Here is a 21,381-nt window from a genome sequence, read left to right on the forward strand (position 1 = left end):
TCCCTGACCCCAGGAGCTGACACTCTAATCTCTATATCGCACACAATGTATCACTCCCATCATCCCTGACCCCAGGAGCTGACACTCTAATCTCTATATCACACACAATGTATCACTCCCATCATCCCTGACCCCAGGAGCTGACACTCTAATCTCTATATCGCACACAATGTATCACTCCCATCATCCCTGACCCCAGGAGCTGACAATCTAATCTCTATATCGCACACAATGTATCACTCCCATCATTCCTCCCTTCTCACGTTTCCCCGCCCTCTGCCTTGTGTCCCCGCCCCCTGTGATATGTCTCCGCCTCCCTACCAGGTACTTGTGATGTGACTCCGCCCTCTGACGTGTTACGTGGCCCCTCCCCTGCAGCTGTCCTCCACCTGTCACAGTCACTCACGTCCGGCAGCCTCAGGGTTAATCTCGCTCCTGTCAATCATTCGTCCTCTCAGTGTTTCTTGCTGTGCTGTTGCTATGGGCGGGTTAAGCCCACCCCCTGGTTACCGGCGGCCGTCTGTCTGGCTCTGCTGATTGGTTAGTCTGGTCACGTGGCGCCGTCTCCGACCACTTCAGAAGTTTGAGGAAAGTGACGGAACAGAAAAGAAGAAGAAGAAGAAGAGGAGGTAAGCGGAGAGAGAGAGAGAGAGGTGAGGGAGAGGAGGACAGGACAGGAGGGAGCCGCCCGAGTACCACAAGTCCCAGCATGGCTCACTGCACAGGACTACAATACCTACATTGTATACACGTCCTAGCCTCAGAGAGCTGCCAGCAGCACAGAGTGTTTCAGGACAGTGGGCCAGGGCTCTGCGGTTACTGTAGTTATTGTTAAAGGGGATGTCTGGCATTATAAAACGTCCTGTAGTCAGGTGGGAGGGGCTAGAGAATAGATCTGCATACGGGGAGGAGTTATTATCTAACCCCTCCCTCCTGACTACAGGACACTTCATCAGCTCAGACATAGAGATGTACAAATGGCAGGGGGTGACATATATAATACACATAGGAGAGAGATTATACTAGATTACATGTATGGAGAGGAGATTACATGTATGGAGAGGAGATCACATGTATGGAGAGGACAGGAGATCACATGTATGGAGAGGAGATCACATGTATGGAGAGGAGATTACATGTATGGAGAGGAGATCACATGTATGGAGAGGAGATTACATGTATGGAGAGGGCAGGAGATTAGGTCATGTATGGAGAGGAGATTACATGTATGGAGAGGAGAGGAGATTACATGTATGGAGAGGAGAGGAGATTACATGTATGGAGAGGAGAGGAGATTACATGTATGGAGAGGACTGGAGATTACATGTATGGAGAGGAGAGGAGATTACATGTATGGAGAGGAGAGGAGATTACATGTATGGAGAGGGCAGGAGATTACATGTATGGAGAGGGCAGGAGATTACATGTATGGAGAGGGCAGGAGATTACATGTATGGAGAGGGCAGGAGATTACATGTATGGAGAGGACAGGAGATTACATGTATGGAGAGGACAGGAGATTAGGTCATGTATGGAGAGGACAGGAGATTACATGTATGGAGAGGACAGGAGATTACATGTATGGAGAGGACAGGAGATTACATGTATGGAGAGGACAGGAGATTAGGACATGTATGGAGAGGGCAGGAGATTACATGTATGGAGAGGACAGGAGATTACATGTATGGAGAGGACAGGAGATTAGGTCATGTATGGAGAGGACAGGAGATTACATGTATGGAGAGGACAGGAGATTACATGTATGGAGAGGACAGGAGATTACATGTATGGAGAGGACAGGAGATTAGGACATGTATGGAGAGGGCAGGAGATTACATGTATGGAGAGGACAGGAGATTACATGTATGGAGAGGGCAGGAGATTACATGTATGGAGAGGGCAGGAGATTACATGTATGGAGAGGACAGGAGATTACATGTATGGAGAGGACAGGAGATTAGGACATGTATGGAGAGGGCAGGAGATTACATGTATGGAGAGGACAGGAGATTACATGTATGGAGAGGGCAGGAGAGGAGATTACATGTATGGAGAGGAGATCACATGTATGGAGAGGAGATCACATGTATGGAGAGGAGATCACATGTATGGAGAGGACAGGAGATTACATGTATGGAGAGGGCAGGAGATTAGGTCATGTATGGAGAGGAGATTACATGTATGGAGAGGAGAGGAGATTACATGTATGGAGAGGGCAGGAGATTACATGTATGGAGAGGAGAGGAGATTACATGTATGGAGAGGAGATCACATGTATGGAGAGGACAGGAGATTACATGTATGGAGAGGGCAGGAGATTAGGTCATGTATGGAGAGGAGAGGAGATTACATGTATGGAGAGGGCAGGAGATTACATGTATGGAGAGGACAGGAGATTAGGACATGTATGGAGAGGACAGGAGATTACATGTATGGAGAGGGCAGGAGATTACATGTATGGAGAGGACAGGAGATTACATGTATGGAGAGGACAGGAGATTACATGTATGAAGAGGACAGGAGATTAGGTCATGTATGGAGAGGGCAGGAGATTACATGTATGGAGAGGACAGGAGAATAGGACATGTATGGAGAGGACAGGAGATTAGGTCATGTGTAGAGAGGACAGGGTGTGGAGACTACATGTATGGAGAGGATAGGAGATTAGGTCATGTATGGAGAGGACAGGAGATTACATGTATGGAGAGGACAGGAGATTACATGTTTGGAGAGGACAGGAGATTACATGTATGGAGAGGACAGGAGATTACATGTATGGAGAGGACAGGAGATTTGGACATGTATGGAGAGGACAGGAGTTTACATGTATGGAGAGGACAGGAGATTACATGTATGGAGAGGGCAGGAGATTACATGTATGGAGAGGAGAGGAGATTACATGTATGGAGAGGACTGGAGATTAGGACATGTATGGAGAGGACTGGAGATTAGGACATGTATGGAGAGGGCTGGAGATTAGGACATGTATGGAGAGGGCAGGAGATTACATGTATGGAGAGGACAGGAGATTACATGTATGGAGAGGACAGGAGATTACATGTATGGAGAGGAGATTACATGTATGGAGAGGAGATTACATGTATGGAGAGGAGATTACATGTATGGAGAGGGCAGGAGATTACATGTATGGAGAGGGCGGGAGATTACATGTATGGAGAGGGCGGGAGATTACATGTATGGAGAGGGCGGGAGATTACATGTATGGAGAGGACGGGAGATTACATGTATGAAGAGGACAGGAGATTAGGTCATGTATGGAGAGGACAGGAGATTACATGTATGGAGAGGACAGGAGATTACATGTATGGAGAGGACAGGAGATTACATGTATGGAGAGGACAGGAGATTACATGTATGAAGAGGACAGGAGATTAGGTCATGTATGGAGAGGACAGGAGATTACATGTATGGAGAGGACAGGAGATTACATGTATGAAGAGGACAGGAGATTAGGTCATGTATGGAGAGGGCAGGAGATTACATGTATGGAGAGGACAGGAGATTACATGTATGGAGAGGACAGGAGATTACATGTATGGAGAGGACAGGAGATTACATGTATGGAGAGGGCAGGAGATTACATGTATGGAGAGGGCAGGAGATTACATGTATGGAGAGGACAGGAGATTACATGTATGGAGAGGGCAGGAGATTACATGTATGGAGAGGAGAGGAGATTACATGTATGGAGAGGACTGGAGATTAGGACATGTATGGAGAGGGCTGGAGATTAGGACATGTATGGAGAGGGCAGGAGATTACATGTATGGAGAGGACAGGAGATTACATGTATGGAGAGGAGATTACATGTATGGAGAGGAGATTACATGTATGGAGAGGGCAGGAGATTACATGTATGGAGAGGGCGGGAGATTACATGTATGGAGAGGGCGGGAGATTACATGTATGGAGAGGACAGGAGATTACATGTATGAAGAGGACAGGAGATTAGGTCATGTATGGAGAGGACAGGAGATTACATGTATGGAGAGGGCGGGAGATTACATGTATGGAGAGGGCGGGAGATTACATGTATGGAGAGGACGGGAGATTACATGTATGGAGAGGACAGGAGATTAGGACATGTATGGAGAGGACAGGAGATTAGGTCATGTATAGAGAGGACAGGGTGTGGAGACTACATGTATGGAGAGGACAGGAGATTAGGTCATGTATGGAGAGGACAGGAGATTAGGTCATGTATGGAGAGGACAGGAGATTAGGTCATGTATGGAGAGGACAGGAGATTAGGTCATGTATGGAGAGGGCAGGAGATTACATGTATGGAGAGGACAGGAGATTAGGTCATGTATAGAGAGGACAGGGTGTGGAGATTACATGTGAGGGGGTATCAGGAGATGATGGAGGTGCCTTGGAGGGGTACTTGTAGTTATTCCCAATCACTTCCATTATTCCCTCCCTTCTGCACTAGTGTCAGTCATCACTTTACCTCTGGAATTACTTTCATGAAACAGGAGAGTCTGGATGAGCAGAGCTGCAGGTGACAGCGGAGGCTGCAGTGTATACAGGAGGACATGGCTGATGTGTGATAGAAGATGAGGATTCCTTAGTTTGGGCTCAGCTCGGCCCAGCACCTTATATGGTGTCTTTATGACGAGGCGTCGCAGTCTGGGGGGGGGGAGCAGACAAGGAGGAGGTTGGTGTATACAGCCTCTGTGTGTGCAGGGTATACAGCCTCTGTGTGTGCAGGGTATACAGCCTCTGTGTGTGCGGTGTATACAGTCTCTGTGTGTGCGGTGTATACAGCCTCTGTGTGTGCAGGGTATACAGCCTCTGTGTGTGCAGGGTATACAGCCTCTGTGTGTGCGGTGTATACAGCCTCTGTGTGTGCAGGGTATACAGCCTCTGTGTGTGCGGTGTATACAGTCTCTGTGTGTGCAGTGTATACAGCCTCTGTGTGTGCAGGGTATACAGCCTCTGTGTGTGCAGGGTATACAGCCTCTGTGTGTGCGGTGTATACAGCCTCTGTGTGTGCAGGGTATACAGCCTCTGTGTGTGCGGTGTATACAGTCTCTGTGTGTGCAGTGTATACAGCCTCTGTTTGTGCAGGGTATACAGCCTCTGTGTGTGCGGTGTATACAGCCTCTGTGTGTGCGGTGTATACAGCCTCTGTGTGTGCAGTGTATACAGCCTCTGTGTGTGCAGGGTATACAGTCTCTGTGTGTGCAGTGTATACAGCCTCTGTGTGTGCAGGGTATACAGCCTCTGTGTGTGCAGTGTATACAGCCTCTGTGTGTGCAGGGTATACAGCCTCTGTGTGTGCGGTGTATACAGCCTCTGTGTGTGCGGTGTATACAGTCTCTGTGTGTGCGGTGTATACAGTCTCTGTGTGTGCAGTGTATACAGCCTCTGTTTGTGCAGGGTATACAGCCTCTGTGTGTGCAGTGTATACAGCCTCTGTGTGTGCAGGGTATACAGCCTCTGTGTGTGCAGGGTATACAGCCTCTGTGTGTGCGGTGTATACAGCCTCTGTGTGTGCAGGGTATACAGCCTCTGTGTGTGCGGTGTATACAGTCTCTGTGTGTGCAGTGTATACAGCCTCTGTTTGTGCAGGGTATACAGCCTCTGTGTGTGCGGTGTATACAGCCTCTGTGTGTGCGGTGTATACAGCCTCTGTGTGTGCAGTGTATACAGCCTCTGTGTGTGCAGGGTATACAGCCTCTGTGTGTGCAGGGTATACAGCCTCTGTGTGTGCAGTGTATACAGCCTCTGTGTGTGCAGGGTATACAGTCTCTGTGTGTGCAGTGTATACAGCCTCTGTGTGTGCAGTGTATACAGCCTCTGTGTGTGCAGGGTATACAGTCTCTGTGTGTGCAGTGTATACAGCCTCTGTGTGTGCAGTGTATACAGCCTCTGTGTGTGCAGGGTATACAGTCTCTGTGTGTGCAGTGTATACAGCCTCTGTTTGTGCAGGGTATACAGCCTCTGTGTGTGCAGTGTATACAGCCTCTGTGTGTGCAGGGTATACAGCCTCTGTGTGTGCAGGGTATACAGTCTCTGTGTGTGCAGTGTATACAGCCTCTGTGTGTGCAGAGTATACAGCCTCTGTGTGTGCGGTGTATACAGCCTCTGTGTGTGCAGGGTATACAGCCTCTGTGTGTGCAGGGTATACAGCCTCTGTGTGTGCAGTGTATACAGCCTCTGTGTGTGCAGGGTATACAGCCTCTGTGTGTGCAGGGTATACAGCCTCTGTGTGTAGAGTGTATACAGCCTCTGTGTGTGCGGTGTATACAGCCTCTGTGTGTGCGGTGTATACAGCCTCTGTGTGTGCAGTGTATACAGCCTCTGTGTGTGCGGTGTATACAGCCTCTGTGTGTGCAGGGTATACAGCCTCTGTGTGTGCAGGGTATACAGCCTCTGTGTGTGCAGGGTATACAGCCTCTGTGTGTAGAGTGTATACAGCCTCTGTGTGTGCGGTGTATACAGCCTCTGTGTGTGCAGGGTATACAGCCTCTGTGTGTAGAGTGTATACAGCCTCTGTGTGTGCGGTGTATACAGCCTCTGTGTGTGCGGTGTATACAGCCTCTGTGTGTGCAGTGTATACAGCCTCTGTGTGTGCGGTGTATACAGTCTCTGTGTGTGCAGGGTATACAGCCTCTGTGTGTGCAGGGTATACAGCCTCTGTGTGTGCGGTGTATACAGCCTCTGTGTGTGCGGTGTATACAGCCTCTGTGTGTGCGGTGTATACAGCCTCTGTGTGTGCAGTGTATACAGCCTCTGTGTGTGCAGTGTATACAGCCTCTGTGTGTGCAGTGTATACAGCCTCTGTGTGTGCAGTGTATACAGCCTCTGTGTGTGCAGTGTATACAGCCTCTGTGTGTGCAGTGTATACAGCCTCTGTGTGTGCAGTGTATACATGATATGTGTGGTCACCTTACATCTGGCTGGAGCTTGCTGTGTCATGCAGGAACAAGAACTTCCCCAAAATGAGCCACATCAGTCAGTACACACATCAGGAGTACACCCGTGTAACTAGTACAGGGGGCAGGAGTACACCCTTGTAACTAGTACAGGGGGCAGGAGTACACCCGTGTAACTAGTACAGGGGGCAGGAGTACAACCTTGTATCTAGTACAGGGGGGCAGGAGTACACCCGTATAACTAGTACAGGGGGCAGGAGTACACCTGTGTAACTAGTACAGGGGGCAGGAGTACACCCTTGTATCTAGTACAGGGGGGCAGGAGTACACCCGTATAACTAGTACAGGGGGCAGGAGTACACCCGTATAACTAGTACAGGGGGCAGGAGTACACCTGTGTAACTAGTACAGGGGGCAGGAGTACACCCGTATAACTAGTACAGGGGGCAGGAGTACACCTGTGTAACTAGTACAGGGGGCAGGAGTACACCCGTATAACTAGTACAGGGGGCAGGAGTACACCCTTGTATCTAGTACAGGGGGGCAGGAGTACACCAATATAATTACAAAGGGGGCAGGATGATGATGGTTTGGCCTTGTTGCGATGATCCATTAGCCCAGTTGTGTGCTTTGTTGGCCTCGTTGCAATGGTACTATAGCCTAGTGATGAGGTTTGGTCTTGTTGTGATGGTTGTATAGCCTTGTGATGATGGTTTGGGCTCGTTGCGATGGTTGTACAGCCTTGTGATGATGGTTTGGGCTCGTTGCGATGGTTGTACAGCCTTGTGATGATGGTTTGGGCTCGTTGCGATGGTTGTACAGCCTTGTGATGATGGTTTGACCTTGTGATGATCGGTTGACCTCGTTGCAATGGTACTATAGCCTAGTGATGAAGGTTTGGTCTCGTTGTGATGATTGGTTGGCCTTGTTGCGATGGTTGTACAGCCTTGTGATGATGGTTTGGGCTCGTTGCGATGGTTGTACAGCCTTGTGATGATGGTTTGGCCAGATTGTGATATTGCGATGACCTTGCCATGATGTTGCGTTGGCTTTGTAGTGAGGTCGGCTTGGCTTTGTTGTTCCAGCATTGTTTTGCCGGCGTGCCTCTCTGTGTCACCTTCACACGTGTTGAGCGTCCAGGACGCAGGATTTTCGGGTGATGTGTGCAGCTGTTGTGTGACTGCTTTTATTAGGGCTGAGATAAGCGCTGAGGGTCAAGCGTTGTGTAGATTACTGCCGCACACGTAGGGTTGTGTCCCTGCCGTACATTAGTATGGTCCCTTCTAGTAGTGCTGGATCCATAGCTCAGCAGGTCGGACCCCCCGCACCCCAGTGAGACCCTGGCCATATACTGATATCATGTGTTAGATATTGTGCTGTAGACACGTGTCCACCGTCATCTGTGCCAGCAGCTGCCACATTGCTCCGTGTCATGTAACGGCCCCACAGCTGTCTGCTCTGCTCGGCCTGCTCCTCATTTGGATGAATTTGCAAGTAAGATGAACCCTAAACAAACTACCGGTAGGAGTTCTCCAAGTACAAGAAGTGAAGGACAGTGAGGGGGTGCAAGCCCTGATGCACCGCACAGCTTACACATACTGTCATACTACCTGGAAACCATCAGCAAGCAGGTGCAAAGTTACGGCTGTCTCCCACATGATGGTTTGTTACAATTGCATCCGGTCCAGACAATTCTCTGTGAGCTTCACGTTGTTTCTTCTGCACAGAACTGAAGCTACCGCACTGGAGTGAAGGATGTCGGAGGGTCCCGACGGCCGAGACTCTGAGAATAACTGGGTGATCCCCAGTGCAGAGGTAAGAGAGCCCCCCTGTCCCGACTACACAGATGTCTGATTGTGATGATTACTGCAGACTCCTCCCACTGCTTGTCCCTGGAGCTCACAATCTAGTGATATCAGTAGTGATCCTGTCCCCGGGGTCCTCAGTCTAGTGATATCAGTAGTGATCCTGTCCCCGGAGATCACAGTCTAGTGATATCAGTAGTGATCCAGTCCCCGGAGCTCAGTCTAGTGATATCAGTAGTAATCCTGTCCCCGGAGATCACAGTCTAGTGATATAAGTAGTGATCCTGTCCCCGGAGATCACAGTCTAGTGATATCAGTAGTGATCCTTTCCCTGGAGCTCAGTCTAGTGATATCAGTAGTGATCCTGTCCCTGGAGCTCACAGTCTAGTGATATCAGTAGTGATCCTGTCCCCGGAGCTCAGTCTAGTGATATCAGTAGTGATCCAGTCCCCGGAGCTCAGTCTAGTGATATCAGTAGTGATCCTGTCCCCGGAGATCACAGTCTAGTGATATCAGTAGTGATCCTGTCCCCGGAGATCACAGTCTAGAGATATCAGTAGTGATCCTGTCCCCGGAGATCACAGTCTAGTGATATCAGTAGTGATCCAGTCCCCGGAGCTCACAGTCTAGTGATATCAGTAGTGATCCTGTCCCCGGAGATCACAGTCTAGTGATATCAGTAGTGATCCTGTCCCCGGGGTCCTCAGTCTAGTGATATCAGTAGTGATCCTGTCCCCGGGGTCCTCAGTCTAGTGATATCAGTAGTGATCCTGTCCCCGGGGTCCTCAGTCTAGTGATATCAGTAGTGATCCTGTCCCCGGAGCTCAGTCTAGTGATATCAGTAGTGATCCTGTCCCCGGGGCTCAGTCTAGTGATATCAGTAGTGATCCTGTCCCCGGAGATCACAGTCTAGTGATATCAGTAGTGATCCTGTCCCCGGGGTCCTCAGTCTAGTGATATCAGTAGTGATCCTGTCCCCGGGGTCCTCAGTCTAGTGATATCAGTAGTGATCCTGTCCCCGGGGTCCTCAGTCTAGTGATATCAGTAGTGATCCTGTCCCCGGGGTCCTCAGTCTAGTGATATCAGTAGTGATCCTGTCCCCGGAGATCACAGTCTAGTGATATCAGTAGTGATCCTGTCTCCGGAGCTCAGTCTAGTGATATCAGTAGTGATCCTGTCCCCGGGCTCACAGTCTAGTGATATCAGTAGTGATCCAGTCCCCAGAGCTCACAGTCTAGTGATATCAGTAGTGATCCTGTCCCTGGAGCTCAGTCTAGTGATATCAGTAGTGATCCTGTTCCTGGAGCTCACAGTCTAGTGATATCAGTAGTGATCGTGTCCCTGGAGCTCACAGTCTAGTGATATCAGTAGTAATCCTGTCTCCGGAGCTCAGTCTAGTGATATCAGTAGTGATCCTGTCCCTGGAGCTCACAGTTTAGTGATATCAGTAGTGATCCTGTCTCCGGAGCTCAGTCTAGTGATATCAGTAGTGATCCTGTCCCTGGAGCTCAGTCTAGTGATATCAGTAGTGATCCAGTCCCCAGAGCTCACAGTCTAGTGATATCAGTAGTGATCCTGTCCCTGGAGCTCATAGTCTAGTGATATCAGTAGTGATCCTGTCCCTGGAGCTCAGTCTAGTGATATCAGTAGTGATCCTGTCCCTGGAGCTCAGTCTAGTGATATCAGTAGTGATCCTGTTCCTGGAGCTCACAGTCTAGTGATATCAGTAGTGATCGTGTCCCTGGAGCTCACAGTCTAGTGATATCAGTAGTAATCCTGTCTCCGGAGCTCAGTCTAGTGATATCAGTAGTGATCCTGTCCCTGGAGCTCACAGTCTAGTGATATCAGTAGTGATCCTGTCCCTGGAGCTCACAGTCTAGTGATATCAGTAGTGATCCTGTCCCTGGAGATCACAGTCTAGTGATATCAGTAGTGATCCTGTCCCCAGAGCTCACAGTCTAGTGATATCAGTAGTGATCCTGTCCCCAGAGCTCACAGTCTAGTGATATCAGTAGTGATCCTGTCCCTGGAGCTCACAGTCTAGTGATATCAGTAGTGATCCTGTCCCTGGAGCTCACAGTCTAGTGATATCAGTAGTGATCCAGTCCCCGGAGCTCAGTCTAGTGATATCAGTAGTGATCCTGTCCCTGGAGCTCACAGTCTAGTGATATCAGTAGTGATCCTGTCCCTGGAGATCACAGTCTAGTGATATCAGTAGTGATCCAGTCCCCGGAGCTCAGTCTAGTGATATCAGTAGTGATCCTGTCCCTGGAGCTCACAGTCTAGTGATATCAGTAGTGATCCTGTCCCCGGAGCTCATAGTCTAGTGATATCAGTAGTGATCCTGTCCCTGGAGATCACAGTCTAGTGATATCAGTAGTGATCCTGTCCCTGGAGATCACAGTCTAGTGATATCAGTAGTGATCCTGTCCCTGGAGATCACAGTCTAGTGATATCAGTAGTGATCCAGTCCCCGGAGCTCAGTCTAGTGATATCAGTAGTGATCCTGTCCCTGGAGCTCACAGTCTAGTGATATCAGTAGTGATCCTGTCCCCGGAGCTCATAGTCTAGTGATATCAGTAGTGATCCTGTCCCTGGAGATCACAGTCTAGTGATATCAGTAGTGATCCTGTCCCTGGAGCTCACAGTCTAGTGATATCAGTAGTGATCCTGTCCCTGGAGATCACAGTCTAGTGATATCAGTAGTGATCCTGTCCCTGGAGATCACAGTCTAGTGATATCAGTAGTGATCCTGTCCCTGGAGATCACAGTCTAGTGATATCAGTAGTGATCCTGTCCCTGGAGATCACAGTCTAGTGATATCAGTAGTGATCCAGTCCCTGGAGATCACAGTCTAGTGATATCAGTAGTGATCCTGTCCCTGGAGATCACAGTCTAGTGATATCAGTAGTGATCCTGTCCCTGGAGATCACAGTCTAGTGATATCAGTAGTGATCCTGTCCCTGGAGCTCACAGTCTAGTGATATCAGTAGTGATCCTGTCCCTGGAGCTCACAGTCTAGTGATATCAGTAGTGATCCTGTCCCTGGAGCTCAGTCTAGTGATATCAGTAGTGATCCTGTTCCTGGAGCTCACAGTCTAGTGATATCAGTAGTGATCGTGTCCCTGGAGCTCACAGTCTAGTGATATCAGTAGTAATCCTGTCTCCGGAGCTCAGTCTAGTGATATCAGTAGTGATCCTGTCCCTGGAGCTCACAGTCTAGTGATATCAGTAGTGATCCTGTCTCCGGAGCTCAGTCTAGTGATATCAGTAGTGATCCTGTCCCTGGAGCTCACAGTTTAGTGATATCAGTAGTGATCCTGTCTCCGGAGCTCAGTCTAGTGATATCAGTAGTGATCCTGTCCCTGGAGCTCAGTCTAGTGATATCAGTAGTGATCCAGTCCCCAGAGCTCACAGTCTAGTGATATCAGTAGTGATCCTGTCCCTGGAGCTCATAGTCTAGTGATATCAGTAGTGATCCTGTCCCTGGAGCTCAGTCTAGTGATATCAGTAGTGATCCTGTCCCTGGAGCTCATAGTCTAGTGATATCAGTAGTAATCCTGTCTCCGGAGCTCAGTCTAGTGATATCAGTAGTGATCCTGTCCCTGGAGCTCATAGTCTAGTGATATCAGTAGTGATCCTGTTCCTGGAGCTCACAGTCTAGTGATATCAGTAGTGATCGTGTCCCTGGAGCTCACAGTCTAGTGATATCAGTAGTAATCCTGTCTCCGGAGCTCAGTCTAGTGATATCAGTAGTGATCCTGTCCCTGGAGCTCACAGTCTAGTGATATCAGTAGTGATCCTGTCCCTGGAGCTCACAGTTTAGTGATATCAGTAGTGATCCTGTCTCCGGAGCTCAGTCTAGTGATATCAGTAGTGATCCTGTCCCTGGAGCTCAGTCTAGTGATATCAGTAGTGATCCAGTCCCCAGAGCTCACAGTCTAGTGATATCAGTAGTGATCCTGTCCCTGGAGCTCATAGTCTAGTGATATCAGTAGTGATCCTGTCCCCGGGGTCCTCAGTCTAGTGATATCAGTAGTGATCCTGTCCCTGGAGATCACAGTCTAGTGATATCAGTAGTGATCCTGTCCCTGGAGATCACAGTCTAGTGATATCAGTAGTGATCCAGTCCCCGGAGCTCAGTCTAGTGATATCAGTAGTGATCCTGTCCCTGGAGCTCACAGTCTAGTGATATCAGTAGTGATCCTGTCCCCGGAGCTCATAGTCTAGTGATATCAGTAGTGATCCTGTCCCTGGAGATCACAGTCTAGTGATATCAGTAGTGATCCTGTCCCTGGAGATCACAGTCTAGTGATATCAGTAGTGATCCAGTCCCCGGAGCTCAGTCTAGTGATATCAGTAGTGATCCTGTCCCTGGAGCTCACAGTCTAGTGATATCAGTAGTGATCCTGTCCCCGGAGCTCATAGTCTAGTGATATCAGTAGTGATCCTGTCCCTGGAGATCACAGTCTAGTGATATCAGTAGTGATCCTGTCCCTGGAGCTCACAGTCTAGTGATATCAGTAGTGATCCTGTCCCTGGAGATCACAGTCTAGTGATATCAGTAGTGATCCTGTCCCTGGAGATCACAGTCTAGTGATATCAGTAGTGATCCTGTCCCTGGAGATCACAGTCTAGTGATATCAGTAGTGATCCTGTCCCTGGAGCTCAGTCTAGTGATATCAGTAGTAATCCTGTCTCCGGAGCTCAGTCTAGTGATATCAGTAGTGATCCTGTCCCTGGAGCTCACAGTCTAGTGATATCAGTAGTGATCCTGTCCCTGGAGCTCACAGTTTAGTGATATCAGTAGTGATCCTGTCTCCGGAGCTCAGTCTAGTGATATCAGTAGTGATCCTGTCCCTGGAGCTCAGTCTAGTGATATCAGTAGTGATCCAGTCCCCAGAGCTCACAGTCTAGTGATATCAGTAGTGATCCTGTCCCTGGAGCTCATAGTCTAGTGATATCAGTAGTGATCCTGTCCCTGGAGCTCAGTCTAGTGATATCAGTAGTGATCCTGTCCCTGGAGCTCAGTCTAGTGATATCAGTAGTGATCCTGTTCCTGGAGCTCACAGTCTAGTGATATCAGTAGTGATCGTGTCCCTGGAGCTCACAGTCTAGTGATATCAGTAGTAATCCTGTCTCCGGAGCTCAGTCTAGTGATATCAGTAGTGATCCTGTCCCTGGAGCTCACAGTCTAGTGATATCAGTAGTGATCCTGTCCCTGGAGCTCACAGTTTAGTGATATCAGTAGTGATCCTGTCTCCGGAGCTCAGTCTAGTGATATCAGTAGTGATCCTGTCCCTGGAGCTCAGTCTAGTGATATCAGTAGTGATCCAGTCCCCAGAGCTCACAGTCTAGTGATATCAGTAGTGATCCTGTCCCTGGAGCTCATAGTCTAGTGATATCAGTAGTGATCCTGTCCCCGGGGTCCTCAGTCTAGTGATATCAGTAGTGATCCTGTCCCTGGAGATCACAGTCTAGTGATATCAGTAGTGATCCTGTCCCTGGAGCTCAGTCTAGTGATATCAGTAGTGATCCTGTCCCTGGAGCTCACAGTGTAGTGATATCAGTAGTGATCCTGTCCCTGGAGCTCACAGTGTAGTGATATCAGTAGTGATCCTGTCCCTGGAGCTCACAGTCTAGTGATATCAGTAGTGATCCTGTCCCTGGAGCTCACAGTCTAGTGATATCAGTAGTGATCCTGTCCCTGGAGCTCAGTCTAGTGATATCAGGAGTGATCCTGTCCCCGGGGTCCTCAGTCTAGTGATATCAGTAGTGATCCTGTCCCTGGAGCTCATAGTCTAGTGATATCAGTAGTGATCCTGTCCCCCGGGCTCAGTCTAGTGATATCAGTAGTGATCCTGTCCCTGGAGATCACAGTCTAGTGATATCAGTAGTGATCCTGTCCCTGGAGCTCAGTCTAGTGATATCAGTAGTGATCCTGTCCCTGGAGCTCACAGTCTAGTGATATCAGTAGTGATCCTGTCCCTGGAGCTCACAGTCTAGTGATATCAGTAGTGATCCTGTCCCTGGAGATCACAGTCTAGTGATATCAGTAGTGATCCTGTCCCCAGAGCTCACAGTCTAGTGATATCAGTAGTGATCCTGTCCCCAGAGCTCACAGTCTAGTGATATCAGTAGTGATCCTGTCCCCAGAGCTCACAGTCTAGTGATATCAGTAGTGATCCTGTCCCTGGAGCTCACAGTCTAGTGATATCAGTAGTGATCCTGTCCCTGGAGCTCACAGTCTAGTGATATCAGTAGTGATCCAGTCCCCGGAGCTCAGTCTAGTGATATCAGTAGTGATCCTGTCCCTGGAGCTCACAGTCTAGTGATATCAGTAGTGATCCTGTCCCTGGAGATCACAGTCTAGTGATATCAGTAGTGATCCAGTCCCCGGAGCTCAGTCTAGTGATATCAGTAGTGATCCTGTCCCTGGAGCTCACAGTCTAGTGATATCAGTAGTGATCCTGTCCCTGGAGATCACAGTCTAGTGATATCAGTAGTGATCCTGTCCCTGGAGCTCACAGTCTAGTGATATCAGTAGTGATCCTGTCCCTGGAGATCACAGTCTAGTGATATCAGTAGTGATCCAGTCCCCGGAGCTCAGTCTAGTGATATCAGTAGTGATCCTGTCCCTGGAGCTCACAGTCTAGTGATATCAGTAGTGATCCTGTCCCTGGAGCTCACAGTCTAGTGATATCAGTAGTGATCCTGTCCCTGGAGATCACAGTCTAGTGATATCAGTAGTGATCCTGTCCCTGGAGATCACAGTCTAGTGATATCAGTAGTGATCCTGTCCCTGGAGCTCAGTCTAGTGATATCAGTAGTGATCCTGTTCCTGGAGCTCACAGTCTAGTGATATCAGTAGTGATCGTGTCCCTGGAGCTCACAGTCTAGTGATATCAGTAGTAATCCTGTCTCCGGAGCTCAGTCTAGTGATATCAGTAGTGATCCTGTCCCTGGAGCTCACAGTCTAGTGATATCAGTAGTGATCCTGTCCCTGGAGCTCACAGTTTAGTGATATCAGTAGTGATCCTGTCTCCGGAGCTCAGTCTAGTGATATCAGTAGTGATCCTGTCCCTGGAGCTCAGTCTAGTGATATCAGTAGTGATCCAGTCCCCAGAGCTCACAGTCTAGTGATATCAGTAGTGATCCTGTCCCTGGAGCTCATAGTCTAGTGATATCAGTAGTGATCCTGTCCCTGGAGCTCAGTCTAGTGATATCAGTAGTGATCCTGTCCCTGGAGCTCAGTCTAGTGATATCAGTAGTGATCCTGTTCCTGGAGCTCACAGTCTAGTGATATCAGTAGTGATCGTGTCCCTGGAGCTCACAGTCTAGTGATATCAGTAGTAATCCTGTCTCCGGAGCTCAGTCTAGTGATATCAGTAGTGATCCTGTCCCTGGAGCTCACAGTCTAGTGATATCAGTAGTGATCCTGTCCCTGGAGCTCACAGTTTAGTGATATCAGTAGTGATCCTGTCTCCGGAGCTCAGTCTAGTGATATCAGTAGTGATCCTGTCCCTGGAGCTCAGTCTAGTGATATCAGTAGTGATCCAGTCCCCAGAGCTCACAGTCTAGTGATATCAGTAGTGATCCTGTCCCTGGAGCTCATAGTCTAGTGATATCAGTAGTGATCCTGTCCCCGGGGTCCTCAGTCTAGTGATATCAGTAGTGATCCTGTCCCTGGAGATCACAGTCTAGTGATATCAGTAGTGATCCTGTCCCTGGAGCTCAGTCTAGTGATATCAGTAGTGATCCTGTCCCTGGAGCTCACAGTGTAGTGATATCAGTAGTGATCCTGTCCCTGGAGCTCACAGTCTAGTGATATCAGTAGTGATCCTGTCCCTGGAGCTCACAGTCTAGTGATATCAGTAGTGATCCTGTCCCTGGAGCTCAGTCTAGTGATATCAGGAGTGATCCTGTCCCCGGGGTCCTTAGTCTAGTGATATCAGTAGTGATCCTGTCCCTGGAGCTCATAGTCTAGTGATATCAGTAGTGATCCTGTCCCCGGGGCTCAGTCTAGTGATATCAGTAGTGATCCTGTCCCTGGAGATCACAGTCTAGTGATATCAGTAGTGATCCTGTCCCTGGAGCTCAGTCTAGTGATATCAGTAGTGATCCTGTCCCTGGAGCTCACAGTCTAGTGATATCAGTAGTGATCCTGTCCCTGGAGCTCACAGTCTAGTGATATCAGTAGTGATCCTGTCCCTGGAGATCACAGTCTAGTGATATCAGTAGTGATCCTGTCCCCAGAGCTCACAGTCTAGTGATATCAGTAGTGATCCTGTCCCCAGAGCTCACAGTCTAGTGATATCAGTAGTGATCCTGTCCCTGGAGCTCACAGTCTAGTGATATCAGTAGTGATCCTGTCCCTGGAGCTCACAGTCTAGTGATATCAGTAGTGATCCAGTCCCCGGAGCTCAGTCTAGTGATATCAGTAGTGATCCTGTCCCTGGAGCTCACAGTCTAGTGATATCAGTAGTGATCCTGTCCCTGGAGATCACAGTCTAGTGATATCAGTAGTGATCCAGTCCCCGGAGCTCAGTCTAGTGATATCAGTAGTGATCCTGTCCCTGGAGCTCACAGTCTAGTGATATCAGTAGTGATCCTGTCCCCGGAGCTCATAGTCTAGTGATATCAGTAGTGATCCTGTCCCTGGAGATCACAGTCTAGTGATATCAGTAGTGATCCTGTCCCTGGAGATCACAGTCTAGTGATATCAGTAGTGATCCTGTCCCTGGAGATCACAGTCTAGTGATATCAGTAGTGATCCAGTCCCCGGAGCTCAGTCTAGTGATATCAGTAGTGATCCTGTCCCTGGAGCTCACAGTCTAGTGATATCAGTAGTGATCCTGTCCCCGGAGCTCATAGTCTAGTGATATCAGTAGTGATCCTGTCCCTGGAGATCACAGTCTAGTGATATCAGTAGTGATCCTGTCCCTGGAGCTCACAGTCTAGTGATATCAGTAGTGATCCTGTCCCTGGAGATCACAGTCTAGTGATATCAGTAGTGATCCTGTCCCTGGAGATCACAGTCTAGTGATATCAGTAGTGATCCTGTCCCTGGAGATCACAGTCTAGTGATATCAGTAGTGATCCTGTCCCTGGAGATCACAGTCTAGTGATATCAGTAGTGATCCAGTCCCCGGAGCTCAGTCTAGTGATATCAGTAGTGATCCTGTCCCTGGAGCTCACAGTCTAGTGATATCAGTAGTGATCCTGTCCCTGGAGCTCACAGTCTAGTGATATCAGTAGTGATCCTGTCCCTGGAGCTCACAGTCTAGTGATATCAGTAGTGATCCTGTCCCTGGAGCTCAGTCTAGTGATATCAGGAGTGATCCTGTCCCCGGGGTCCTCAGTCTAGTGATATCAGTAGTGATCCTGTCCCTGGAGCTCATAGTCTAGTGATATCAGTAGTGATCCTGTCCCCGGGGCTCAGTCTAGTGATATCAGTAGTGATCCTGTCCCTGGAGATCACAGTCTAGTGATATCAGTAGTGATCCTGTCCCTGGAGCTCAGTCTAGTGATATCAGTAGTGATCCTGTCCCTGGAGCTCACAGTCTAGTGATATCAGTAGTGATCCTGTCCCTGGAGCTCACAGTCTAGTGATATCAGTAGTGATCCTGTCCCCAGAGCTCACAGTCTAGTGATATCAGTAGTGATCCTGTCCCCAGAGCTCACAGTCTAGTGATATCAGTAGTGATCCTGTCCCCAGAGCTCACAGTCTAGTGATATCAGTAGTGATCCTGTCCCTGGAGCTCACAGTCTAGTGATATCAGTAGTGATCCTGTCCCTGGAGCTCACAGTCTAGTGATATCAGTAGTGATCCAGTCCCCGGAGCTCAGTCTAGTGATATCAGTAGTGATCCTGTCCCTGGAGCTCACAGTCTAGTGATATCAGTAGTGATCCTGTCCCTGGAGATCACAGTCTAGTGATACCAGTAGTGATCCAGTCCCCGGAGCTCAGTCTAGTGATATCAGTAGTGATCCTGTCCCTGGAGCTCACAGTCTAGTGATATCAGTAGTGATCCTGTCCCTGGAGCTCACAGTCTAGTGATATCAGTAGTGATCCTGTCCCTGGAGATCACAGTCTAGTGATATCAGTAGTGATCCTGTCCCCGGAGCTCATAGTCTAGTGATATCAGTAGTGATCCTGTCCCTGGAGATCACAGTCTAGTGATATCAGTAGTGATCCTGTCCCTGGAGCTCACAGTCTAGTGATATCAGTAGTGATCCTGTCCCTGGAGATCACAGTCTAGTGATATCAGTAGTGATCCAGTCCCCGGAGCTCAGTCTAGTGATATCAGTAGTGATCCTGTCCCTGGAGCTCACAGTCTAGTGATATCAGTAGTGATCCTGTCCCCGGAGCTCATAGTCTAGTGATATCAGTAGTGATCCTGTCCCTGGAGATCACAGTCTAGTGATATCAGTAGTGATCCTGTCCCTGGAGATCACAGTCTAGTGATATCAGTAGTGATCCTGTCCCTGGAGCTCACAGTCTAGTGATATCAGTAGTGATCCTGTCCCTGGAGCTCACAGTCTAGTGATATCAGTAGTGATCCAGTCCCCGGAGCTCAGTCTAGTGATATCAGTAGTGATCCTGTCCCTGGAGCTCAGTCTAGTGATATCAGTAGTGATCCTGTCCCTGGAGCTCACAGTCTAGTGATATCAGTAGTGATCCTGTCCCTGGAGCTCACAGTCTAGTGATATCAGTAGTGATCCTGTCCCTGGAGCTCAGTCTAGTGATATCAGTAGTGATCCTGTCCCTGGAGCTCACAGTCTAGTGATATCAGTAGTGATCCTGTCCCTGGAGCTCACAGTCTAGTGATATCAGTAGTGATCCTGTCCCTGGGGCTCACAGTCTAGTGATATCAGTAGTGATCCTGTCCCTGGGGCTCAGTCTAGTGATATTTGCAGTCCCGCTGCCCCCCTCTCGCTGGCTCTGGCTGCTATATACTGATTGTGCTGCTATATATAGTCCTGAGACAGATAAAACTGCTGAGTGTTTGCTGAGTGTGAGCGGTGCAGGAGATCTGTGTCCGGCCAACCCCCCCCCCCCCCCCCAATATAACAACTGGAAATAAACACCTGCTCACTGCCCAGCCTGAGACCTCCTCCATCTGTGCAGCGAGGGGGGGCCTGTATGATGTGACCGCTCTCAGTCCCTCCCCTTACACTGTAGGGCCCGGGGCCCCTGTATGATGTGACTGCTCTCAGCCCCTCCTCTTATACTGTAGGGCCCGGGGCCCCTGTATGATGTAACTGCTCTCAGCCCCTCCTCTTATACTGTAGGGCCCGGGGCCCCTGTATGATGTGACTGCTCTCAGCCCCTCCTCTTATACTGTAGGGCCCGGGGCCCCTGTATGATGTAACTGCTCTCAGCCCCTCCTCTTATACTGTAGGGCCCGGGGCCCCTGTATGATGTGACTGATATCAGCCCCTCCTCTTATACTGTAGGGCCCGGGGCCCCTGTATGATGTGACTGATATCAGCCCCTCCTCTTATACTGTAGGGCCCGGGGCCCCTGTATGATGTAACTGCTCTCAGCCCCTCCCCTTATACTGTAGGGCCCGGGGCCCCTGTATGATGTGACTGATAGCACCTCCCCTTATACTGTATGGCCCGGGGCCCCTGTGAGATGTGACTGATAGCCCCTCCCCTTATAATGTAGGGCCCGGGGACCTGTATGATGTGACAGATATCAGCCCCTCCCCTTATACTGTAGGGCCCGGGGCCCCTGTATGATGTGACTGATAGGCCCTCCCCTTATAATGTAGGGCCCGGGGCCCTGTATGATGTGACAGATATCAGCCCCTCCCCTTATACTGTAGGGCCCGGGGCCCCTGTATGATGTGACTGCTCTCAGCCCCTCCTCTTATACTGTAGGCCCCAGGCCCCTGTATATGATATGTCCTGCAGGGGCCCCTCCCCTTGTTGTGTGCTGACATTGCTGACTGTTTCCTGTGATCTCGCAGAGTTTCCCGGTGGAGACGGTGGGAGCGGCACAGGGCGATGCGGAGGAGTCCGGTGCTGCAGGTGAGGGGCCGCAGAGTGTTGCGTGTCTGTTGCGTTCCTGTGGTGCGGAGGTCTCACCTGTCTGTCTCTTATTACAGGCTCAGAACCGGCGCCCTGCACTGACCGCGAGGAGACGGCACCGCCGTTGGAAGTGAAGCCCAGCACGGTAAGGCTCCGCTCACCAGACCTTTTGCAGCCATCTTGGTGGACTTGTTGTTTGCATTTTGTCCCAATTTAACACGCGCCGATTCTGTCCCCAAGGAATCCCCTGAGGGCCCCAAACACCTGGAGCCGCCGCACACTGAGGAGCCCAAGCTGTCGGATGAGCAACCGGGGCCACCTCCAGATACAGCGAGCCCAAGTGGCCCCATCCACAGCAAAGTGGGTGAGTCGCGCAGGCGCAGCAGCCATCGGTGCATGGAAAGGCACGCGCCTCATTAGAATATCTCCACCTCTAACTCCGCCCCTGTATCTTCTTCTTGTCTTGAAGCGGGTTGTTTTCAGAAACTAGCCCAGCTCCTCCCCGATCCCCTGTCACTGGGCGTCCTGAGGACCTGGGGTCGGCGCCCGGCTAGTGGAACAGGTGCTGTCCGTGTGCCATAGGAGAGGCTTGTGCTGCCTCCTCCTGACACCAGGCTTACTACTGCATGGCTTCTG

At 49.7% G+C, this 21,381-nt stretch overlaps 1 protein-coding gene across 2 annotated transcripts in view; it reads left to right on the forward strand.

Annotated features, from left to right (window-relative positions):
• Positions 1-548: 548 nt before the first annotated feature.
• Positions 549-21,381, forward strand: part of LOC142187826 (pre-B-cell leukemia transcription factor-interacting protein 1-like) — a 29,083-nt gene continuing 8,250 nt past the window's right edge. The window contains exons 1-6 of one of the 2 annotated variants that reach the window (XM_075261654.1): positions 549-629; positions 8,630-8,717; positions 20,685-20,745; positions 20,823-20,890; positions 20,986-21,109; positions 21,215-21,307. In XM_075261654.1, coding sequence (XP_075117755.1) covers positions 8,658-8,717; positions 20,685-20,745; positions 20,823-20,890; positions 20,986-21,109; positions 21,215-21,307 — 406 coding nt within the window. In that variant the 5' untranslated portion in view covers positions 549-629; positions 8,630-8,657. The remainder of the gene's footprint in view (positions 630-8,629; positions 8,718-20,684; positions 20,746-20,822; positions 20,891-20,985; positions 21,110-21,214; positions 21,308-21,381) is intronic. The other variant, XM_075261656.1, reaches the window with a different exon arrangement.

Source organism: Leptodactylus fuscus, unplaced genomic scaffold (genome assembly GCF_031893055.1).
Source record: "Leptodactylus fuscus isolate aLepFus1 unplaced genomic scaffold, aLepFus1.hap2 HAP2_SCAFFOLD_247, whole genome shotgun sequence".
Classification (NCBI taxonomy): Eukaryota; Metazoa; Chordata; class Amphibia; order Anura; family Leptodactylidae; genus Leptodactylus; species Leptodactylus fuscus.